At 44.2% G+C, this 25280-nt stretch overlaps 1 protein-coding gene across 2 annotated transcripts in view; it reads left to right on the forward strand.

The window, feature by feature from the left end:
• Positions 1–24742, forward strand: part of CDC37L1 (cell division cycle 37 like 1, HSP90 cochaperone) — a 33846-nt gene extending 9104 nt beyond the window's left edge. For both annotated transcript variants that reach the window (XM_077249149.1, XM_077249150.1), the window contains exons 4-7: positions 3569–3684; positions 4241–4363; positions 22155–22319; positions 24119–24742. In XM_077249149.1, the coding sequence (XP_077105264.1) occupies positions 3569–3684; positions 4241–4363; positions 22155–22319; positions 24119–24196 (482 nt within the window). In that variant the 3' untranslated portion in view covers positions 24197–24742. The remainder of the gene's footprint in view (positions 1–3568; positions 3685–4240; positions 4364–22154; positions 22320–24118) is intronic.
• The last annotated feature ends 538 nt before the right edge of the window (positions 24743–25280 follow it).

The following is a 25280-nucleotide window of genomic DNA, read 5'->3' on the forward strand; positions in this document are numbered from 1 at the left end:
TTGTCGAGAGCGAATCAAAAACTTAGGGCTCTTTCAGATGTCCATGATCATCCGTCCCATCTCGGATCACAATGCATGGACTAGCTGCCCATTTCCCAACCCTTGAGCATGACAGCCCTATAGAAATATATGTGGCTGTCACGCTCTGGGTCAGGAGACTGGCAGCCAGTCCGTGCATTGTGATCCGAGATCGGACCAATGACCACAGACATCTGAATGAGCCCTTAAAAGGAATCTGTCAGCGGGTTTTTGCTACCTCATCTGAGAGCAACATAATGTAGGGAAAAAGACCCTGAATCCAGCGATGTATCACTTAGATTACTGGGTGCAGAGGTTCTGACACAATCAGAGCTTTTAGATTTAGAATGAAGCAGAGCTGAGAAAGCTAACCCCGCCCACATCAGGCTCACCATGTACAAAGTCCATAGACAGTGAGCTGCTTATCACAGAGGAAGGGGGCGTTAATCTCTTAGTGATAAATCCATCACAGTTAGTAAACAGCAAGTGACACATCCCTGTAATCTGTCTCAGCCTCTATCTCCTGCTTTCTTCAGATTACAATACAAAAAATGCTGACAGACTTCCTTTAAGAGATAAGACCATTGCCTTGCACAAACAATTAAAAGGATGCAAAAAAGATAGTAAAGGCATTGAATGTTTGTATAGTATATGTCTATACTGGAAGCATAGTACACAAGCTCAAGCTTAGAGGAACCCCGTCTACACTACCTGAATGTGGCCAAAAGCAGACGCTATTACTGGCTGCCACCAGATTCCTGAGGAGATAGGTAGCCAAAAATTCTCAAGTGACTGCAAATGAACAGTAGCAAGAGGCACTGAGGTTTCAGTTTACACAGTATGGACCATACTAAACGCAGAATGTCTCTATGCCTGAACTCCACTCTGCTGACACAACACAAGAATAGTTGGCATCATTATGCTCAAAGCCATATAAATAAGTTTTGGGATTCTGTTCTGTGTCCAAAACAAAACTGGAAGTTTTTCACCATTTTGGATCAGCAGTATGTCAAGAGGAGGAAGAATGAAGCATATGCCAAAAAGAGCACCCTACCTATAGTGAAGCATGGTGGTAGCTCTGGTGATGCTCTGGAGCGGTTTTACTTCCTTTGGCACTGGAAATTTACAGTGTATGGATGGCAAGATGGATTCAATCGAGTATTGGGAAATTCTAAGAGACATCAACATGCCTTCTGTTAGGAAGATGCAGATTGGATGTCATTTTACCTTCCAACAGGACAATGATCCCAAGCATAGCTAGAAGTAACCAAGACTTTGTTTCAGAAGAACTCCTGGAAAATTCTGGAGTGGCCATCAGTCACCTGACTTAAACCCTTAGAAAATCTTTGATGGAATTTGAAGAAATTGGTTGCTTCACTGAAGGCCAAGATTATTAGTGAACTGGAGGTCGTTGCTAGACAGTAATTGGTTAAGATTCCTCAGGAACAGTGCCAGAAGCTAGTGTCTAATGTTAAAGAACAAGACGTGCACTCTCGCTACTGGTGGTGCAGACTGAACATGGAGGGACACTCCAGAATAGTCATATACAACAACAGTCGCACTCAAGAAAGAGGTTTTCAGATTTTTAGTTTAGCTTAGTGGTGGTGTGTCCACCGCAGACACCAGTGCTTCTGCTGCTATAGCCCCTAACAGGACCCCTACACCCCTCCAGGGATCTGTGCCTTTTGTTCTGTTTCTACAACTATAAGTAAGGTTTGAGAAAGATCCTGTGGGTCGAAACGTTACCTACCTTGAAACACTGCGGTGATACCTTTTATTATGGTGTTTGCAATAAAGAAAATCACATTTTTCAGCTAAACTAAAAATCTGAAAACCTCTTTCTTGAGTGCGACTGTTGTTGTATATGACTAGAAGCTGGTGTCTAGTTATGTATCACATTTGCAGCAGGTCATAACAGCCAAAAGTGCTCTACTAAGTATTAAACACACTTGTTATGAAATAGTTGAATAAGGCCACGTTCACAAATTGACTAATTGGTCAGTATTTTAACTCAGCATTTATAAGCCAAAATAAGGACTGGAATAATCAGAGGAAAAGTATAATAGAAACACGTCACCACTTCTGTATTTATCACCCACTCCTGGTTTTGGCTTACAGATACTGATGTAAAATACTGAACGTGTGACTGTGACCTAATTCTGAGACTGCAGTAGGCATGTGGCAGTTTGTATTGAAATTGGAGAAACCACCCGTTTATATTAGTCTTGTTGCATTTTATATATTGTTGTTTTTTTCATTGGTTTATTGCAAACAACAGAAAGTTTGTACTTTTGCTATTAATTTTTTATTCCTATAGCGTTAACCTATTCCACAGCACTTTACAGTTAAGAGGGGACTTGTACATACAAGATTAGACATTACAGAGGAACACAGTTCAGCACCTACCAAGAGCAGTGAGGGCACTGCTCACAATTTATGAGGAGATGGGGGGCACAAAGTAAAAAGTAAAGTGCTGGTCCTGTAAGGTCCAGTCATTATAATAAATAGGGGCTTTCAAATAATGCTGCCTGAACCGGTCACCAGTAAAGTAAAAGTACAGGTACAGAGTGCTACTGAGTGCATGGGTGGGAGAACAGGGGATAGTTGGTTAGATTAGTGAGGTGAGGCCAACAGCCAGTCCAAAGAAATGTATTTTTAAGAGCTGATTTGTGGTGATCCGGTTGGGAACATTTTGATTACACCTGTGAAATATATATATTATACTGATATACACTCAACATCAAAATTACAACACCAAGAAGGAAATGGCGTGAACTTATGGAAATCACAGGACTAATGGATATTTAATGATCTGCAATAATGAAAAAATGGAAACTAAATATTCAAAACATCTCATTTTATTCAGTATCAAGTATGAGCACCATGTGCAAAAATACACGCATTTGCATGCAATGGCTGCTATCAATATGGTTATTAATTTTTTTTTTTTTCTGAGGCATGTTCTGTCAGGCTGAAAGCAGTTCGACATGCAAATCATCAAGATCCTCTGCTGGCATCTCCCTTTGCAATTGCCAATCAGTGATGTCCCAGATGTGTTTTATTTGAGCAGTGTGAAGATGATGCAGGCCATAGTAGCACGTGTAGACCACAGAAGCTGCTCACCGTAGCACAAGCAACATTTGGCTTGGTGTTATGTTGAAAAACGGGTCCTGGGACACTTTTCAGAAATGGCCACATCACTGGTTCTGCGACCAAATCAATGTAACACTGAGCTGTTAGTATACCTGGGCTGGAATGGAGACTAGAGCGGACTGTAGATTATGCCACACCACAATCTTGAGTGTTGGATCTGTGTGCAAGTACGTGGTTTTTTGCATGGCACTCGTACTAGATACTGAATAAATGGATATGGTTTTTGTATATTTTTTTTTTTTTTAATTTTTTTTTTTTAATCATTAACATGTCTACCCTGTGATTTCCAGTATATTTATAATTGCTTGTATTGTACTAGGCAACAAAATATGGCTACTCTCGCTGTTCTGCCCTAAATCAAGTACATGTTACTGACCCCTGGTACCCACCTTTCCAGGAATGCTCAGCAGATGGAATGACAGCCAGTGTTTCCTGTCTGAATACCCCGACCTTGTCTGCGAAGAAACTGCTAGATATTTACTACTGTGGTGTTACCATCTTCAAAGTGAGCAGGTATTATTTCCGTGCTACCACTTTGCATTACTTATGGCTGATAAACATGGGGAATTCTCAGTCTGTCTGGTACATAAGGTTGTGCTTATAAGCAGTAAATAAAAGTTCTGCACGTAACTAGTGATGAGCGAACGTCCTTAGATAAGGTGTTATATGAGCATGCTAACAGGCAATCCCTACATGTGTTGTGGCTGTCAAACATCCACGAGACATGCAGCCACGGGGACTCGAACATATTATTTGAGCCTTCCAAAGTCACTCGGGTAGCACACGAGCATGCTCGGATAACACCTTATCAAAGCATGTTCGCTTATCACTACTTATAACCTTTGAAACCAAAAGAATACTTTAAAAAAATGTACAAGATGCAAGTCTGGCATTTAGCGAATATACGACACATCCAATTTTAATGGCGCCCTCTTGGAAATTCCCATAAGGTATACAGACAGTTAGTATCATGGTGAGAGAAACCCTTTCTAGCATATAGTCAGTGAATGATATTGTGTCTCCTCTCCTTTGTATATGTATTCTGTCTCTTATGTGTGTGGTTTTGCAGAAGAACGCACTGATGGAACAAGTGGCTCATCAAACAGTTGTCATGCAGTTCATCATTGAGATGGCAAAGAGTTGTAATGTGGATCCTAGAGGATGTTTTCGGTTATTTTTCCAAAAGGCCAAAGTAAGTGGTGTTTTCTTTCTTTTGTTTGTTGTTGTACAGGTCTGTACACTGTTTTTTGGGGGTCAGATTGTATTATAGGTGTGGCATGCGAAGAGAAATTATACCTCCCTCTAAAATACTTTTTGATATTTTCTTAGGCAGAAAATTCCCATTTCCTTATGCTGCAGAGATGGTGCAGAAATTTCTGCAGCAATTTAGACTCCAAATGGATTTCTCTGCACAATGCAAATGGATTTCTGCAGGCATCATTTCAGTGAATTGGACCTATGCAGACATTTCTGCAAGAAATCTGCTCTATTTGAATAAACCCTAAATGGCTTCTATAAAGCGTGAAATGGGAGCCAGCTATGGTTTAGTGCAGATTGGGGAGGATGGGCAGAATAACTAGTGCAAGTATATAGGCAATAATGTTCCATACAATTCTTGATGCAGAAATTGTATTCTGTATGGTCACAGCAGGGCTTCCTATACACTTGGGAAAAAGTAAGGCTGTGTTCACTTATGGGTTTTTGCCTTTCTTCAGAAGTACACATTGGGAGAATTTACTGATGCATAGTTGGGCATTTATAAGCCTATGATAACAATAAGCCTCTATTGTATTAATATGTATAGAAAATACAGCAGACTTTTTCTTTCTGCAGATTGGTGATAAAGGTCTAATATGTTAAACCCCCTCTAATACGTACCCTTCATCACCAGCCTTGTTTTTTAATTTGAATATGTTCCAAATCTGTGCTAATTTTTGACAGCGTTTTACAGGTTGGAGCACAGACCTTTTTACGGATACAGTGCTCCAAATCCTTTGCATAAGCCATTTTAAAACCTGCCACTCTGTATCTACAGCAGCCACTAGAGGGAGTCTAGCAGCTCAATACATAGTCATATGTATCAGCTCCCTCTAATGGTAGCTGCATGTAATTACTATTATATATTTTTATATCTACCATAATAATAATCTTATATATATACTAGATGGTGGCCCGATTCTAACGTATCGGGTATTCTAGCATATGCATGTCCACGTAGTATATTGCCCAGCCGACGTAGTATATTGCCCAGCCGACGTAGTATATTGCCCAGCCGACGTAGTATATTGCCCAGTGACGTAGTATACAGCACAGAGCCACGTAGTATATTGCCCAGCCACCTATGTCATGGGTTAAAAAATAAACATACTCACCTTCCAGGGCCCCTTGTATTCCTGTCGCCTCCTCGCGCTGGACGTGTGATGACGTTGCGGTCACATGACCGTGACGTCATGGCAGGTCCTTCTCGCAGACCATCCTTGCCACCGGAACCTGACACTTGCATGGAGCGGTCACCGGAGCGACGCAAGGAGTGGGAAAGGTGAGTATATAATTTTTTATTTTTTTAATTATTTTTAAACATTAGATGTTTTTACTATTGACGCTGCATAGGCAGCATCAATAGTAAAAACTTGGTCACATAGGGTTCATAGCGGCGGTAAAGGAGTGAGTTACCCACGGCATAACGCGGTCTGTTACCGCCAGGGCTGTGGAGTCGGTAAGCCACAGTTGCGACTCCGACTCCTGGATTTTTATCAGGTTCCGACTCCTTCATAAATGGCCAATTCGTAACAATAAATTTACTGTTGTAAAATATTAACATCGTGCTTATTCAGTTTCTCACCATCATATAAGTAATCAGACCACTTAGAGCAAAAACTATATTTATTAGAATATAGCAAATAACTTTTATAAACTCTTGTAAGTAAATATGCAGTAAACACTGTTATGCAGTTAATAAGAAGAAATCTATAAATTTGTCCTCAGAAAAAGTATTGCCTCTGTCAGATCCTCCTTCATGGATGCCCTCAAATCTGATCTAATTATTTTGAGAGCAGAGAACAACCTCTCTACACTAACTTGGGTTGGTGGCAAAGCAGTAACCACTCGGGCAACATCTCTGACAATGTCAGGATACAGCGGAATCGCTTGTTGCACTGTTATGTTTGATGAACGGTCAAATTTCTCAATTTCTTTTAGTGCACATGAAAAATTCTGCTGAAATGTACTGGCTGTGTTATTTGATGGGGATGACTCTGCTATGCGGGAATGCTTTGTACGGTCCTTGTGATCCAAATATTTTTTGAAATTAAATTCTTCATCAGTTGATGAGGGTGAAGATGTGGCAGGATGACCAAATTCTTCTTGTTCCTCCGGACTGTTCTGGAACCCTTTCATCCTTACTGCTATTTCAAACAGAGCTTCTTTTCCTTTAGTTAGCTGTTGATCATCTAGAAGAATCCGATGCATTGGGTCTACATAAACAGCTGCCAAAAGAATGTTATTTTGTAGTAGTAGCTCCTCTCTCCATTTCATTGATGTAGCAATGCCACTTGCAATTAACCCTCCTCTTTGGGACAGGCAAAACATCAGGTTCTTCCACTCCTTTAAGAAAATACCTGGAGGTAAGTCCTCTGCTTGTAATTTTTTAGTCACTGTAAATGGGTGCTCTAGCAATTTTTCCAGCTCAGTCACCTGATTCCACTGACTTTCATTTAGCGTCAGTTAAGGGTTAGCCATGTCTACAAGAGAGGTTTTCAGTTCAACCAAGCGCTGAAGGGTCATTCCATGTCAAGTGAACCGATGATTTTTACCACTATATTTTTAATTCTTTTGAGATTTTATTTGGTAATGGTGTGTCAGAGAATGCAAAATGTGAAGGAAAAAAAAAAAATCTAGATTTTTTTTTTTTTTTAATTGATTTTCAAAGTTCGGAAAAAGTGCGAATTTCGGTGTTGCCTGCCTTTACATTTCTCCCCATAACTCAGGCTAGAAAAGAGATAGAGAAACAAAATAAACACCATTCTACTCAGAACTGTACAGGCTTTCACCAGATATGTCACAAGAGTATCTTTAATAATATTTTACCTATGTGAACGCAAGCGCAAAACTTTAAAACGCATTTCTGAAAAAAACGTTTAATTTAAAAATTTCAAAAACTGCACATGTACCTGTTATGCTCCTAGCCACTTCTGCACCAAAATACAAGCTGGGATCATATTTTAAAAAATAAAACTATTAGTGTCAGTTCAAAAATCTTGATTTCACGTCTGTTCAGCCTGTGGTGTAGAAGTGTGGGGTCCATATTTCCCAAATAATCCATGATTGTTAGATATTCCTGTATTATTTTATTATGTTAGAGCTTAGAAGCAGGAGAGGACAGAGGAGAAAGCTTTGTTAGGGCTGAGAATGAGCAGGGGTAGACGGTGACTGCAGAGCAGATGACAGGCCGGCAGCTCGGGCCTCAACAGACCGTATTCCCACCAAGTCTTATCACCCAGGCAACTCCTCAAATGGAGGGAGAAACATATTCTTAACATCCAGTTCATGTATTGTACAAACCAGGACTACAAAGAGGAGGAGAGTTTGTTATAGGAAGCAGAACCCATCACAGGGACTCAGCAATACCGGACTGTCATCCCATGTAGTGGAAATAAAGACAGCGACGTCCATGACGTAGGCAGCACAAGATCGGCCATGGATGACACAACTGGCTATGTGAAATGTGAATATGATTAGCGCTGGTGGCTACTGGACTCTCCAAAGATTGTGAAAATTTAGACATAGAAGTGACTTTTCTGCACCTTCTGGTCCAGCGCCGTCCTTTGTGTATCCAAGAAAATCAGACGTTGTAAAAGTGAACAAAAATCAGATATAACTCAGATGGAGCCGAGCGCCATGACAGCCGCACATACTCTGACACAGAAGGATACGGCCATTGCTAGTGAGCGCTTATGGGCAAGATGACATTTCACCCACTAGAAGGGACACATTGATGATAACAGGCCAGTGTAAAAACCTACGATTAATTGTTTGATTAGTTCATATTTTATAGTACGAGGATTTAACTACTGGACTATTCTTCTTAAACACTTCAGAAATGACATGTTTAGTGATATAGTAGAAAAAAAATTGTTCCATTTATAAATAGGTGGTAGAAATATTGGTTCTTTTAATCTTGTTTTTAACATATAATTAGGATCAGACTGTATTTAGAAAATCACACTTGAGGATGTTATCACCTTTTATCTTTTGGCTTGTTCAATGAATTCAGATTGAAAATGCTGAGCAAGTTGTGTTATGATGATTAAGATGCATTTATTCTGGCACTTCAGTAGTTTTTTGTGTTTCTTTATTGTTACATATAAATGTTGAATGCAATAAGTTGTAATTTGAAAAGAAAAAGGGAAGAAACTCACACAAACATAAAATCAGATGATTCAAGGCTTAAAAAAAAAATACAAATTTGATAGGTCCCAAGTTGAATCCCTGTACAAATATAAACAAGGACACAAGTAACACACATGCATGTTTTCACAATTTTAAAACATACGTTTTTTTCAGAATTGCGCATCAAAATGTTTAATTTGATTTCACCAAAACAAAATATAAAGAAACATAGTCTTGTGACATATCAAATGAAAGCCAGTACCGTTCTGAGAAAAATGATGCCTCTCCCACCTCTATATCTTAATTATAGCCCGAGATATGATAATGGGTATTATACCTACCGATAATTCGGTTTCCAGGAGTCCATCCTGACAGCACAATGGAGGACGTCCTCCTCCTCCTTGCAGGGACAGGAAACACAACACGAGAGGTTAAAAGGTCCCACTCCTCCCCCTTTCCCTCAGTGTTTTGACAAGTACCACACTATGGATAGATATACTTTGAAAACTTTATTAACCAAACATATTACAGCATATGAACTGGCATGCATAGGGGGGGAAATAACGGTGCTGTCAGGATGGACTCCTGGAAACCGAATTATCGGTAGGTATAATACCCATTTTCCAGGACGTCCCCCTGACAGCACAATGGAGAATACCAAAGAAAACTCCCTTAGGGTGGGACAACTGCTTGGAGAACCTTTCTCCCATATGATGTCTGTTGGGCTGCCATAACATCTAATTTATAATGCTTACAAAATGTGTTTACTCTGGCCCAAGTTGCGGCCTTGCAAATCTGATCTAGAGACGCTCCTGCTCGCTCAGCCCATGATGCTGAGACTGCTCTAGTAGAGTGCGCTTTTATCCCTGTTGGGCAAGCTATTCCCTCTGATGAGTAGGCTTTTGAAATTATAGTTGTGATCCATCTGGCTATTGAAGGCTTGGACGCTTTTTTACCTCTATTCTTACCCCCAAACAGAATAAAAAGATTAGGGTCCTTTCTCCAGGAGCTAGTGGCCTCTAGATAGCTTAATACCGCCTGCCTAACATCAAGGGAGTGTAAAGCTTGTTCTTTTTCATTAGCCGGGTTCTCACAAAAAGACGGTAAAATTATCTCCTGGTCTCGGTTTTTAACTGAGGCTATTTTAGGGATAAATGCCGGATCTAGTTTTAGAATAATATGGTCTTCTCGAACCTGAAGATATGGATCCTTAATAGATAGGGCTTGAATTTCACCTATGCGTTTAGCAGTTGTAATTGCAACTAAAAAGGCAGTCTTCCAGGTACGTATTGAAATGGGCATGTCTTCCTCAAGAGTATAAGGATTTTTACACAGTGCCCTGAGGACCAGATTTAAGTCCCATGTAGGAGCTAGTTGTCTTAACGTAGGCCGTAATCTTTGGATAGCCCTCACAAATCTAATTATCCAGGGGTGGGAGGCCAATGGATAATCTAAAAAGGTACTAAGGGCCGAGATCTGGACTTTAATTGTACTCGGCCTGAGCCCCAAGTTAAACCCAGTCTGTAAAAAATTTAAGACTCTAGGAACATCCAAAGCCCCCGGTATCACGGCCGACCTGCCACTTTCCGAACAAAACTTCCTCCAGATTTTGTGGTAGATGGCTGTGGTCACAGGCTTCCTACTAGCTTGTATGGTTGTGATTACTTCGTCCGAAAGACCTCTGGATTTCAAGATGTCCCTTTCAGGATCCACGCTGACAGATGTAGCCTCTCCGGATCCTGGTGCAATACTGGTCCTTGGTGAATGATATCCCTCCATAACGGGAGTTTGATAGGGTCTTCCACTGACATGGCCCCCAATAACGGGAACCAACTTCTCTTTGGCCAGAATGGTACAATCGTGAGCACCGTTGCCTGGTCCTCTTGAATCTTCCTCAGCACTATTGGAATAAGTGCTATTGGGGGAAATGCGTAAGAAAGAGGTTCGTTCCATGTTTGGCTTAAGGCATCGACTGCTTCCGGTATGTCTGAAGGGTTGAGAGAGTAAAACCTGGACACCTTTGAATTTTTCCTTGTGGCGAATAAATCTATCCTGGGCGTTCCCCAACGGTGGCATAGTATCTGGAACATCTCTTGATTTAGTTCCCATTCGGTCGGACAAACCTTTCTGCTTAAATAGTCGGCTAGAATGTTTTGAGAACCTTCTAGATGAACCGCTGTTATCGACAGGACCACGTTTTCTGCCCATGTGAATATTGTTTGCGCTAGAATTTGAAGCGCCCTGTGTCTGGAACCTCCTTGATGTCTTAAAAAGGATACTGCTGTCACGTTGTCTGACAGGATTTTTACGTGCTTGCCTTTTAGGCATGAATAGTTTCTTCTGAGAGCTTCCCAAGCTGCGTATAGTTCTCTGTAATTTGACGACATCTGACTGATTTCTTTGGGCCACTTGCCCTGAAAGAATTTTCCTCCTAAGTGTGCTCCCCATCCCCACTGACTTGCGTCTGTGGTGATTACCACACAAGGGGAAGATATCCAAGGAACTCCACTTCTTAGATTGTCGTCCCGGGTCCACCATCGCAGTGAACTTCTTACCTTCATTGAAAGAAGCATCTTCTTGTCTAATGATGAACGGGAACGATCCCATACCGAGAGTACTTGTTCTTGTAAGGGTCTTGAGTGCGCTTGAGCCCATCTGACACAAGGGATGCACGCTGTCATCTTCCCCAAGATTTCCATGGCCATTCTTATCGTAACTGGCTTTCTTTGAAACTGTAGCACCATCTTTATTAATGAGCTTCGTTTGTCCCTTGGCAAGAAGGATTGTCTGGTTGTAGAATCCAAAAGTACTCCCAAAAAATTTTTTCGGGTCTTTGGTCTTAGATGGGACTTTCTTCGGTTTACCACCCATCCTAGTTGTTCCAATACTGTTATGACCCGATCTGTGTGTTGCCGCAGAATGATCTCGGACTGTGCTACGATGAGAAAATCGTCCAAGTACGGAATTATTGTTATTCCTTGGTTTCTTAGAAACGCCACTACTTCTGCTACTAATTTTGTGAAAATTCTTGGAGCAGATGCTAGACCGAATGGGAGGCATTGAAATTGGAAGTGGCAGGTTTGGTCCGGAAAACTCACCGAGAATCTCAGAAGCTCCTGAGAAGAGGGGTGAATCGGAACCTGATAATACGCACTCTTCAGGTCGAGAGTGCACATCATCGAATCCTTGTTTATAAGATGAATGGTTGACCTGATCGATTCCATTCTGAATTTTTTGTACCTGACGTATACATTCAGAGGTTTCAAATTTATTATTGTACGGGATTCTCCCGACGCCTTTGGAATCGAGAATAGGGAGGAATAATGACCTGTGTCTAATTCTGGAAAGGGAACTCGAACTATGACCTGGGACTTGTACAGATCTTGCAGGTCTAAGAACATAGGGGAATTTGTAGCTACCACTGTTGGTGCTATAACCCTCTGCGGTACATGGGAGACCAGTTCTATTCTGTAACCGTCTGAGATTATTTTTAGGACATAACTGACTGAGATCTGACTCCAGTGACTTAAAAAGAATCTTAGTCTCCCGCCTATTCCCATGGCGTCATTGCTTTCTTGGTCTATAATTTGAACCAAAAAGGGAAGATCTTCCCCTTTTGTTCTGGGTGTAAGAATTCCTAAATGTTCCTCTGCCTGATCTCCACTGCTCTCTATACTCCGGTTGTCTGCGGGGGGGAGGGGGGGGGAAGTGGCCTCCTCCGAAAGGGCTGAAATCTCCTAGGTTTATCCTCGGGAAACCCTTTTTTACTATCAGCTGCCGATTCTAGTATGTCGTCTAGAGCCTGACCAAATATCCTAAAACCTGTGAATGGAATGGCACACAATTTATTTTTGGATGCATTATCCCCCGACCAAGATCTAAGCCAAATGGCCCTACGGGTTGCGTTTGACAAAGAGCTATTTCTGGCCGCAAATCTAACAGATTCGGCTGAGGTGTCTGCCATGAAAGCCGTGGCTGACTTTATGATAGGCAGGGAAGAAATTATATCAGCCCTTGGAGTCTTATTAATTAAATGTTCTTCCAATTGTTCCACCCACAGGAACATGGATCTTGCTACCGACGTGGCTGCGATATTAGTCTTTATCAGAGCTGCAGAAGTCTCCCAGGTTCGGCGTAACAGAATATCCGCCTTACGGTCCATGGCATCCTTGAGGCTAGATGAATCTTCGAAAGGTATGGAAGTCTTCTTTGCCACTTTGGCTATGGGAACATCTACCTTAGGAATTTCTTCCCATGTCTTGATCTCGTCTGGATTAAATGGAAGACGGTTCTTAAATTCTCTAGACATCACCAACCTACGTTCCGCATCTCTCCATTCCTGAGATATCATACGGCGAATATGGTCGCTCACCGGGAACACTGTTTGTTCTTGATGTGTGAGACCTCCGAACATCTGATCCTGTCTAGATCTTGGACGTGGATCTTCCTTTATCTGCATGGTACTTCTGACCGCTTGAACCAACTCTTCTGTATCTTCTACTGGAAAGTAATACCTTCGGCCTTGTTCCTGTTCCAATGGCAATTCTCCTTCTTCCTGGTCAAACTCTCCGTATTCCGACTCTGCTTCTGAAGAAACCTCCTGGTCTTCCTGTTCTGGATCCCTTCTTGGTCTCTTACGAGCCGGACTTGGACTGCCTCCGCATTCTCTGAGAAATGCCCCGTATATAAAATAAGCTTTTTAAATATCAGCAACCAAATGCGGGATATAGCAGCATCTGCCGCACTCACCCTTAGTCTCCGGCATTCTTTCTGACCGTCTGGCTAGCACAGACCACAACTCGTGTCCTGTAGCTCAAACGTTTCTCCACACTTCAAATCTGGCGCTCCTTACTCCAGAAGGAACGCTGAATGAAACGCTGCGGCGCTCTGTGCTCAGCGCCCTTAAGGACGCTTACTTCCGCGTTCCACCAAGTGGAACGCACGCTGAGATGCCAGGAGGAGAGGGCGACAGGCGCGCCCCGGATGTGACGTCACCTTTCCTGTGCTGATACCGGAAGCACTGTCCGGTATGATTCCTATTGCCGCGTTCCACACTGTGGAACGCCCGTCGCGCCTGCTGCTGGCGCCGGTTCTCCATGCGGCGCCTCTTCTCCTGGCGCCTGAACCGAGAGCCTCCCCCCGGGAGGAAGCGGTTCAACCCAGGAGCTCGTCCGCTCGACTGGTCTCTGGGCAGAGGGACTCCCCACCGGGGAGTTTCTTGCCTGGGGCTTAATACGGCGGGGGAAGGATATTGGCCTAGCCGCACGATCCCCCGAGCCCTCCGGTCTGGTGAGTCTTCACGCTGTATAGCGCTGTTCCTCTCGTGTGTCCCTCCATGCAGGGACAGGAAAAACACTGAGGGAAAGGGGGAGGAGTGGGACCTTTTAACCTCTCGTGTTGTGTTTCCTGTCCCTGCAAGGAGGAGGAGGACGTCCTCCATTGTGCTGTCAGGGGGACGTCCTGGAAAAAAAATGTAAAGCCATACCAGGCCAAAATCTGTGCTTTTTTAAAACTTTAAAAATCTGTAAAAAATTAACTGATGAAGAAAAAAATTCTAAACTTTTAATTTGTAATTAACTAAAGTTGTACTTCATAAAACCAAAAAATAAAAAAAATCTAAAGACGTCAGGTAAAAAAAATATTCATATTTGGATCACTTGATATGGAATGACCCTGAATCATTAAGTAAGTACTGCCCCATCGTGTGGCTTGATCAATAATTGCCCCTTTTCCAGCACGTCTCTTCAAAATGGAGTCAACTTTAGGGGTTCTGGCAACAGTAGCCAATTTTCTCACCTTGCCAATCAGTGCAGCAGCATGTCCTTCTTGCAGACTGTCTCTTATAGCCAGCTGTAGCGTATGCACAATACAGCGCATGTGATGAATGAAAGAACGTATTGACACAGTTTCAACAAGATCATCTAAACTATCATGTTGCTGTTCATCTGAAGCAACTTCAGTTTGCTCCTCAGTTACAATACTGTGTTCCTCTATTTCAAACATTTGTGTCTGTGGACCCAGAATGTTCTTCTAGCTGCTGGTCACCATCATTACTGTCATTCATTAGCTTAATAGTACTTATCATATTTGAAGCATTGTCAGTTACGACAGAAATAACTTGCTCTTTCTCCAGTCACCTTCCACGACAGCAGTATCGGAGGATGTCTCCCCGCCCTAATAGGGGAAGGGAACAGGAAGAGGTTAAATACCCTCCCCTTCCTGCACCCACCAGTGTTTTTTCCTGTCCCCTATGGGGCAAGAAGAGGTTTTTCGATAGTGCTGCCGTGGCCGGCGAACGGGAGTGCTGGTTACCTGTCAGCCAGGCAGTCGCGGTCGGGAGCTCCGCTCTCCTCCTCTCCCAGACTGCTCCCATCTCCGCGGTTTCCGCGCGACTTGGGACCTCCGCCTGCTCTCCCTGCGCCACTTTCGAGTGGTAAAGCAGAGCGGTGTAGTGCTCCGGGGTCCTCCTGCAGCTCCCCGGCTTCCTCCTCTCCCACACGCTGCTGCGGGCTGGCGCGCGCGCACTGGAAGTGCCGCGCTCCGGGACTTCCGGTTTTTTCGAACGGAGAATTGGCGCACACCGGCCGGCATTCTGCGCCTAGGAACAGCAGCGGCCCCCCCCCCAGGGACACTTGGAGAGGAGGAGCACCAAACTCGCTGGAATCTCGGTAAGACTATTTATTCCTAACTGGGGAGCCCTCCTAGTGAGACATCTGTCTATGACTGTATCTCTGACGGTATGGACGGCGACAAACCCTCTCACTCTGCCACTGCAGAGCCCAGCGCGCACCCCTCTACTGTAAGTAGTGGGATGATGTCCCTTGCTGTCCATGTTTCCTTTAAAAGTTTAAGCGGCTCAGTCTACCTTCTCTCTCGTTCCAGGGAGACAAGGTCACTGGCACTAGGAAGCCCAGCCGCAAATGTGGTGCTTGTTGAGCCAAGCTCCCCTCAGCGTACACAAAGAAGCTCTGCCAACCATGCACAGACGAGGTGCTGCGTAGCGAACAGCCTTCTTTAATGGATAGCATTAGAACCCTCATCAGGGAGGAGGTTCAGTCCTCTATGGCAACCTTCTCTCGAGCCCCGACTCCGTAGCCTCCCCCTCCTAAAAAGAGGAGATTGGGCCGGGTAGCCTCAGACTCTGACTCGGGCGAGATACATACCTCGGGTTCAGAATATAGCTGGGAAAAAGAGGGTTCTACTTCCACTTCTGCTCCCAAATCCGATAGCAGAAAATACCTCTTCTCCTCTGAGGATTTGGAAGAATTAATCTCCATGGTGAGAGGCACCATGGGGGTAGAGGAGGAGACAGAGGACCACTCCGTGCAGGATGAGATGTTTGGGGGTCTGAAACCTAAGGCGGTAAAAGGATTCCCCATACATGAAAACATCGAGAACCTTATTCTCCAGGAGTGGAGCCTGCCAGAGAAGGGACTGAACACCCCATCTGAGTTTAAAAACCGCTTTCCCCTGGAGGGAGATTGCTCTTTATTTGATATGCCCAAAGTGGATGTTCAGGTGTCAAGGGTAACCAAGAAGACGGCCCTACCCTTCGAAGATGCCTCCCAACTGAAAGATCCTATGGATCGTAAAACAGAGAGCTTACTGAGAAAGTCTTGGGACACCTCAACCAACTTGTTGAAATCCAACGTGGCCTCAACATGTGTGGCCAGATCGTTGTTTCTTTGGCTTCGTACCTTAGAGAACCACCTCGTACAAGGTACATCCAGGGAGGACATCCTTAATTCTCTCCCCTTGCTCCAAAAAGCAACCGGATTCCTTGCGGACGCTTCCGCGGAATCAGTCCGAGTGGCCGCTAGATCCGCTGTCCTTACAAACTCAGCTAGGAGGGCCCTGTGGCTTAAGTCTTGGGGAGGAGACATTACCTCAAAGTCTAAACTTTGTGGTATTCCTTTCCAGGGCCATCATGTCTTTGGACCAGCCTTGGATGACATCCTGGACAAGGCGTCAGACAAAAAGAAGGCCCTTCCAGAACAAAGGATCCCGAGGAAGCGGTTTTTTCGTCCCCCTCGTGAACAACCAACCCAACAGAACTATAGGGGAAAAGGCAAAACGGGGCGATGGAGCTACCCCAAAGGGGGGAAAACCAGAAACATCATGGTGCCCCAGCAGTCCTCTGAAAAACAATGACTGCTCCCAGGTCGGGGGTCGACTCTCGGATTTTCTCTCCAGGTGGCAGGAGATCACCAGGGATCAGTGGGTCCTGCGTACCATACGGGACGGCCTAAAATTGGAATTCGAGAGTCCTCCCCCTTACCATCTAACGGTCACTTCCCCACAATCTCCAAAACTTCAGGAGGCTCTGAGGGCGGATATTCTAAACCTGCTCCGGGAAAAAGTAATTTCCCATGTACCTCATCGGGAAAGAGGAGAAGGCCATTACTCCCATCTCTTTCTGGTGAAGAAACCCTCAGGGAAACACCGTATCATCGTAAACCTGAAACCCCTAAATCAGGTGATAAGATATCGAAGATTCAAGATGGAATCTATCAGATCAGCAATCCCGTTGATTTGGACGGAACTGGGTAATGGCCACGTTGGACCTGAGGGACGCATATTACCATGTGCCAATACATCCAGACCACAGGAGGTTCCTCAGGTTCGCCATTTCCCAGAACAATCGGATCAGCCATTACCAGTTCAATGTCCTTCCGTTCGGAGTATCATCTGCCCCACGGGTCTTCACCAAGATCATGCTGGAAGTGATAATCTTCATCCGACAACAGGGGGTCTGCGTCATTCCATACTTGGACGACTTCCTCCTCATAGCACCGTCAGCTTCTCGCCTCAATCAGGACGTGACAAAGGTTCTCAACATCTTAACGTCTCTCGGGTGGATTCCGAATCTGGAAAAATCAGATCTCCAACCATCTCCACAGAAGAAATTTCTAGGAATTCTTCTGGACTCAGAGAAGAGAATGTCCTTCTTACCCAGGGACCGTCGGATCGATCTTATCCACAAGATCTCCAGATTCAGAGTCCAGAAATTCCCAACTCTAAGGGACTCTATGTCAATCCTGGGTTCTCTAACATCATGTATCCAGGCAGTTCCCTGGGCACAGGCCCATACAAGGACTCTACAATCTCATATCCTGTCCTATTCAAGAGGACACCAGATGGCTCTATCCAGGAAGATCCCTCTTCCCACTCATGTAAGATCCTCCCTTTCATGGTGGCGGAACCCCCGAAACCTACAGCGGGGAGTCAGCTGGGATCAGACCCCTCTCCAGGTCCTTACAACAGACGCAAGTCAGAGAGGTTGGGGTGCCGTGATAGAGAAATCCCACTTTCAGGGGTTGTGGTCCCCAGATATGAGACGCAGCTCCTCAAATCTGAGAGAATTAAAAGCAGTGGAGGAGGCGCTAAAAGCCTCATCGGCCCTCATCCAGGGTCACCATGTACGGGTGATGTCCGACAATATGACCACTGTCGCCTACCTCCGACACCAAGGGGGCACGAGATACTCAAGCCTGAAGTTAACTGCTGGAAGGATTTTTTTTCCTGGGCAGAGAAACACCTCCTGTCCATCTCTGCAGTACATATAAAGGGACTGGACAACTCCCAGGCAGATTACCTCAGCAGGAGGGATTTTCATCCGGGGGAATGGTCCCTAAACCAGGAGGTGTTCATGTCCTTGGTCCAGAAGTGGGGAACCCCCGAGGTGGACCTGTTCGCCAGCAGACAGAATGCAAAGACAGACAATTTTTTCTCCCTAAACACCTCAAACGAGACTCGGGGACTGGACGCATTCTCCCATCCTTGGGAATTTACCCTAGCATATGCCTTCCCGCCGATTCCGCTACTATCCAGAACATTGCAGAAAATCCGGATAGATCAAGTCTCAACCATCCTGATAGCCCCATGGTGGCCAGGAAGAAGCTGGTTCAACGCGTTAGACATGTGCCTGGAAGGTCCAATCCTACTTCCCCAGAGACGCGACCTGCTTCAACAGGGCCCTCTATTTCACCCAGACCTACACAAGCTGAAGTTAGCAGCCTGGTTTCTGAGGCCGAGATCCTGAAAGCCAGGGGGCTTTCTCAAGACGTGATTGAAACCCTACAAAAAAGTAGGAAACCGATAACCAATGCCATCTATGGGAAAATATGGAAGAAATTTTCTTCATGGTGTTCTCCGAACAAACCAGATCCATTTAACCCGAAGATTGCTCAGATCCTTCAATTTCTTCAGAATGGCTTGGATTTGGGACTCTCACCAAGTACCCTAAAAGTCCAAGTGTCGGCACTCGGATCTTTCTTTGACCAAGATCTGGCAAATCACCGATGGATCAAACTGTTTATAGCTTTGGCAACAAGAATCCGTCCAAGACGTCTCATCCACACCCCTCCGTGGGACTTGAATCTGGTCCTAAAGAGTCTAACCGGTGACCCGTTTGAACCCCTTTCAGCCTCCAACTTGAAAATCTTGACCCTAAAAACGGTCTTTTTGGTGGCTATCACTACCGCCAGGCGCATAGGGGAGATACAGGCTTTATCAATCCAAGAGCCATTCCTGACCGTAACTATGGACAGCATAATCCTGAGATTAGACCCTTCCTTTATGCCTAAAGTGGTCTCTGAATTCCATAGAAATCAGGAAATTATCTTACCCTCTTTCTGTCCGAATCCATCTAACCCAAAAGAGGAAGTCTTCCATACCCTGGACGTCCGCAGAGTAGTCCTATTCTACCTTCAACAAACAAAGTTGGAGGGTAGATCAGAATCTATTCGTCCAGTGGTCAGGACGAAATAAAGGCAAGAAGGCAGCCAAAAGTACAATAGCAAATTGGATTAAACAGGCCATTAGCCTTGCCTACTCATCCCAGAACCTGACTCCTCCAGCTTCTCTAAAAGCACACTCCACCCGTGCAGTCTCAACTTCCTGGGCAGAGAGGGGTAGCGCATCTTCGGAGCAGATTTGCAGAGCCGCCACCTGGTCGTCAGTTCATACTTTCACCAGGCACTACAGGCTCAACTTCAACAGGGACCTATCGTTTGGCAGACGAGTTCTCCAGGCTGTTGTCCCTCCCTAAAGAAATTAGCGGTTGGTATTGCTCCGATACTGCTGTCGTGGAAGGTGACTGGAGAAAATAGAATTAGAACTTACCGGTAATTCTCTTTCTAGGAACCTTCCACGACAGCACTAATTTCCCTCCCTATCTGATTTATGTATTAAATATTTCCTGCACTTAAGTTGTAACTAAACATGCTACTGTGTCCAGAAAAAAAACACTGGTGGGTGCAGGAAGGGGAGGGTATTTAACCTCTTCCTGTTCCTGTCCCCTATTAGGGCGGGGAGACATCCTCCGATACTGCTGTCGTGGAAGGTTCCTAGAAAGAGAATTACCGGTAAGTTCTAATTCTATTTTTTTAAGTTCATAGTCTTGCAGAACCTTTTCCACCAAGACCTGGAGAAACTCACTGGTGTGATAAGCTTTGGTGTCTTTTACTGCCAATGTCTTGGTAACTATTTCATTTTTGTCACAAACAAATCGGACATTGATGGCAAAATAGTTCACTCTGTGACGTGTGCAGGCATCCATTTTAAGAAACAGAAAGCGTCCCTTGAGAGTTTTTTTTTAAGCTCTTCCTTTTGTTTAAAAGCTTCTTCGATTACTAATTTTCTAATACACTCTCTCTCCAGAGAAACACCAAGCTTGCGGGCCATTTCCCCATTCACACACACAAAAGCTGGTCGTGAAAATAATGAAATAGGCACACTATCCTTTACAACAAGCTCTATGATCTGTTTTTTAAATGTATCTACTGTCATTGTCACAGTAACTTTGTCACTGACAAAATATCTTGCAACTGATGGCTGCAAAGTTCTCTGCTCCTTTGTTTGGCTGGAAGAGCTGGGCACTGGTTCATTGGTTTGGATGCAGTCTCTCTCATCCACTGCTTTCAGTACTTCTGGATGAAAGCGCTGTAAATGTCTCTTTAGATTAGAAGCTCTGGTAGGAGCATTTTTATCTTTGCCTGAATATGCACTGATCTTGGCTTCACAGCATTTGTTTTCGTCTGGATCATTTGTCATACACTGACAGATATAGTAAGTGTAAGATATAAGTTCAATTATGAAATATTAATACATTTTTTTTTTTTTTTTTAAAGCTGGAGTCGGTACATTTCTACCGACTCCGAGTCCAACCAAAACTAACTCCGACTCCACAGCCCTGGTTACCGCTGGCATTAACCCTGTGTGAGCGGTGACTGCGGGGAGTATGGAGCGGGCGCCGGGCACTGACTGCAGAGGAGTAGGGAGGGACTAATCGGACTGTGGACGTCGCTGATTGGTCGCGGCAGCCATGACAGGCAGCTGGTGAAACCAATCAGCGACTTGGATTCCATGACAGACAGAGGCCGCGACCAATGAATATCCGTGACAGAAAGACAGAAGTGACCCTTAGATAGAGATATAGATAGATATATATATATACTAGTACCAGCATGCTTTACAGACATTATCATCACTGTCTCCAATGGGGCTTACAATCTAGATTCCCTTTCAGTATGTCTTTGGAATGTGGGAGGAAACCGGAGAACCTGGAGGAAACCCACGCAAACACGGGGAGAACATACAAACTCCTTGCAGATGTTGTCCTTGACGGGATTTGAACCCAGGACCCCAACGCTGCAGAGCAACAGTGCTATCCACTGAGCCTAAGTCTTTCACAAATAGAGAACTGATCTCCCACTTCTAAAGAAGGAAATTGTTTAAATGGGTACTCCCCCAGGGAGTTGAAACGTATTCCTACCAATATAACTTCATAAACACTAAAGGTTTACATCTGTAGTGCTGCTTACCCTCGTCACCATATCTGGTATTCACAACTATTCACTGTGACTGAGGTGCAGCTGCTTAGTGCTCCCCCTCCTGGTTGGGATGTTATATTACATGACTAAGAGTGGCCTGGTCCTGGCTTCTAACACAAGCCAGCTCCATGATAACAGCTTCTTCTATGCAGTCCTATATCAGTGGCAGTGTCTTGTCATATTCGTAATGCAAGCAATGCCCCCTGAGTGAGCCTGATCTCTGAATTTGTGCTCTGCCTGCTGCGAATTCACAGCTGTGAAGTCAGAACTTCTCCTCATGGTCCTGTCACCAGGAAGCTGTGCAGAGGCAGCCTATGTCTGTTCAACACTGCTCTCCCTCAGTAGTCCTTATGCATCAAAATGTCCGCTGCATAGTCTCACTGACACAAACTATCAGACACATAACCCCAGGAGTTCCCCTGGTGTGCCCTGTCCTCCGGCTGGGGAGGCACGTGTGATGCAGGAGGACTACTAAGGGAGGGACAGTAGTGCTTGGATAGACATAGGCTGCTTCTGCGCAGCCTCTTGGTGACAGGAGCGTGGAGGAAAGCTCACAGAAAAGCAGATACTGTAACCATTTGCATGAAGCACTATTAATGTGAGCCTATATAGTGTGATGTATCGATAGAAATACATTTTTATCTACACCCAATTACCCCTTTTAAAGGCTTGGACCAATTTATAATATACTGTAGTCATTGGAAATGATTTTTTTAACAGTTTTTGGCTTATAATTATTATTTTTGTGTTTATTGTTGGCAGGCAGAGGAACAAGGGTATTTTGAAGCTTTTAAAGGTGAACTTGAAGCATTTAAATTAAGAGTTCGAATGCACACAGAATCTCAGAAATGTTCTGCGGCAATGGGACAGAATGCATCTTTTCACTCAGACTTTGGAAATGTGATAACACCGTGTTTAGGCCTACCGGTATGTATGTTTGTGTAAGCACAGTCTTATCGCCTGTGCATTCAGGACTTTTACCTTATAGAACCAACACTGACCCTAAATAGGCTGGAGATAATCTGTGGCACTAAGGAAATAATGGCCAAGCAGTAGAAATGACATTTAGGGTCCAAAATCTGATAATGTACTCATTGTAACCTGTGGCAATGACTGTTATTTTACTAGTAAAGTATTTGTAAGATCCACAGAACATCACCTGCTGAGGTTCTGAGGACTAAGATTAAAATTGGGATGTTAGTACTACAGTGTGACATGTAGATCGCATTGTCCCATTGAGAACATGCATCTACTATTTGCAACCCACGACCATGACAGGACAAAAGAAATCAAACACTCGCATGTGACTTCTCTGTGATTCAGTTCTGTTTTACAACAAAACCACAGCTCTAAAATCTCTCAGCTTTTTTTTCTGCTCGCTTTCTAAAACTGAACATGAATAAAACAGAATTCATCATCTTTCCCCTATCTATCAATGTCAATGGCTGCCCACTCTCCCCAGCCCCACATGCTCGTTGCCTCGGGGTGATCCTCGACTCTGCCCTCTCTTTCAAGCCACATATCCAAGCCCTTGCCTCCTCCTGCCAACTCAAAAATATTTCCCGGATCCGTGCATTCCTTGACCATGAAACCACAAAAACGCTAGTGCACGCCCTTATCTCTCGCCTCAACTACTGCAACCTCCTACTCTCTGGCCTCCCCTCTAGCACTCTGGCTCCAGTTCAATCCATCCTACACTCTGCTGCCTGACTAATCCACCTGTCTCCCCGCTACTCCCCAGCCTCTCCTCTCTGCCAAGCCCTTCACTGGCTTCCTATTGTCCAGAGGATCCGGTTCGAAACCCTAACTATGACATACATTTAGTTTTAGGTTCAAGTATACCCCAAATAAAGCGTTTTTATATTTAGCCACAATTCCTGTCTCTAGCCAGGGAGGCGGGTCCTCACTCCCCAGCTTGGCCAGCTCCTCTGCCGTCACTCCAATCTTCCTGCGCGTTCGGCGCCGCCCCCTCAGCGCTGTTATAGTTTCAAAACCGGCGCCTGCGCTGTGTACTGGTGTCCTGTGCAGACGCAGTAAGCTCTGGCCGTCTGACGTCCTGGCCAGGCTTGCACACTGCGCCTGCGCGGGCATTGCGGCCACCCACCTTTGGAATCCCAGCCCCGCACTATGTGTTATGCATTATGCACAGTGCGGGGCTGGGATTCCAAAGGTGGGTGGCCGCAATGCCTGCGCAGGCGCAGTGTGCAAGCCTGGCTGGGATGTCAGACGGCCAGAGCTTACTGCTTCTGCGCAGGACACCAGTACACATCGCAGGCGCCGGTTTTGAAACTAACAGCGCTGAGAGGGCGGCGCAGGAAGATTGGAGTGACGGCAGAGGAGCTGGCCAAGCTGGGGAGTGAGGACCCGCCTACCTGGCTAGAGACAGGAATTGTGGCTAAGTATAAAAAACGCTTTATTTGGGGTATACTTGAACCTAAAACTAAAAGAGCCACCTTGTTAGAATGCAGCATTACTGCTGCACAAGGTGGCTTTTAGTTTATAACGGCTGGAGGGGGGGTGACAGTGGCCCTTTAATTGTGCGATTTAGAAGCGTCGCAATATAGCCCCACCATTAAGTCGTAGTAATCCTGTCATCCAGCAGGTAAAGGAAAAGTTTTATATTATAAGTGGTTGCTAACTTTGATATGTATATATTTTATTTTTTCGTCATTATAATTATTTTCTTACCAAAGATATTCTAATTCCATTTTTCCCTCTGACCGCAGGATATGCAACAGTTGGATCAAGTCCATCTTACAGAACATATAGGAGAAGAGGACCCCAAGATGATGGATGTGCTATAATTTCTTCTTCGGCCAATATTGCTACATGACCTGGGTGGCTGTGTTATCAGTGACAATTCTAATACATGATGCTGCACTTTATTTATTGACTTCTTGGTTTTCCTTTCAATGGGCAAAATCTCGAGAACCATTTGTGGTGTCGTTAGCGTGAATATATTGCTGCTATTTTATCAGGTCAGACCGGAGAATGGAACTGAACGCAGTGCTTCTGCCAATAGTAGTTTTGCCTTCAAACCTCACCATGGTTTTTATAAGGACAAGTATTAAAAACTTGAATAAAGAGATACTCAGCTATACAGTACGATCTGCTCATTTGGAACATTTTTTTTTTTCCTTTGGTACCACCATGAACCTGATTATGATATATATATATATATATATATGTATATATGTATTTTTTTTTTTTTTTTACTACTACTAGAATCCAAGTCCTAACAATTACAGGAACTGAAAAATATAAGCCTTACCTCTGTGAGATAATGAAAGTCTGACATCATATTAATGTAGGAAACTCTTGGAATAAACATTACTGTGTTGCCTTTTGAACATTTTATCATAGTAATTTATTGCACTTTAAAGGGGATTTGTCAGTAGGATCAACCCTCCTAAGACCTCTATGTGGTCATGTAGGTCATAGGAAGCTGAATAAAATGATACCTTGATATCTGCAATCTGATGATTTATTCCCAAAAAATCTGTTTTTATTCATATGTAAATGAGCTGTTAAGGTCTGTGGACCAGAAATAGATGTCCCTGAAAGTCTGCCTCTAGAGTTTATTTTACAGTGCGAGTCCTGTAGATCAGGACAGCAGGCTGTCAGTCATTACTAGAGTTGAGCGAATATGTTCGGATTCGGTCGTCGAATCTGAATTTGCCATATCAGTACCCTATTCGTGCCGAATTTATCTTTGATCGGTTCCGAACATATTCGTTCATTTCTACTTCCAATGGCCAAATTTTTAAAAATTTTCTCAATTCTAGTCATTACATGTCTCACACAGGTAAAGCCCCCTTTCATTTAAAATATGCGCTGGAGGCAGATTCGCAGGGAGATTAGTGTTGGGCACATAGATTTTAACAGCTC

This window comes from Ranitomeya variabilis, chromosome 1 (assembly GCF_051348905.1).
Source record: "Ranitomeya variabilis isolate aRanVar5 chromosome 1, aRanVar5.hap1, whole genome shotgun sequence".
Classification (NCBI taxonomy): Eukaryota; Metazoa; Chordata; class Amphibia; order Anura; family Dendrobatidae; genus Ranitomeya; species Ranitomeya variabilis.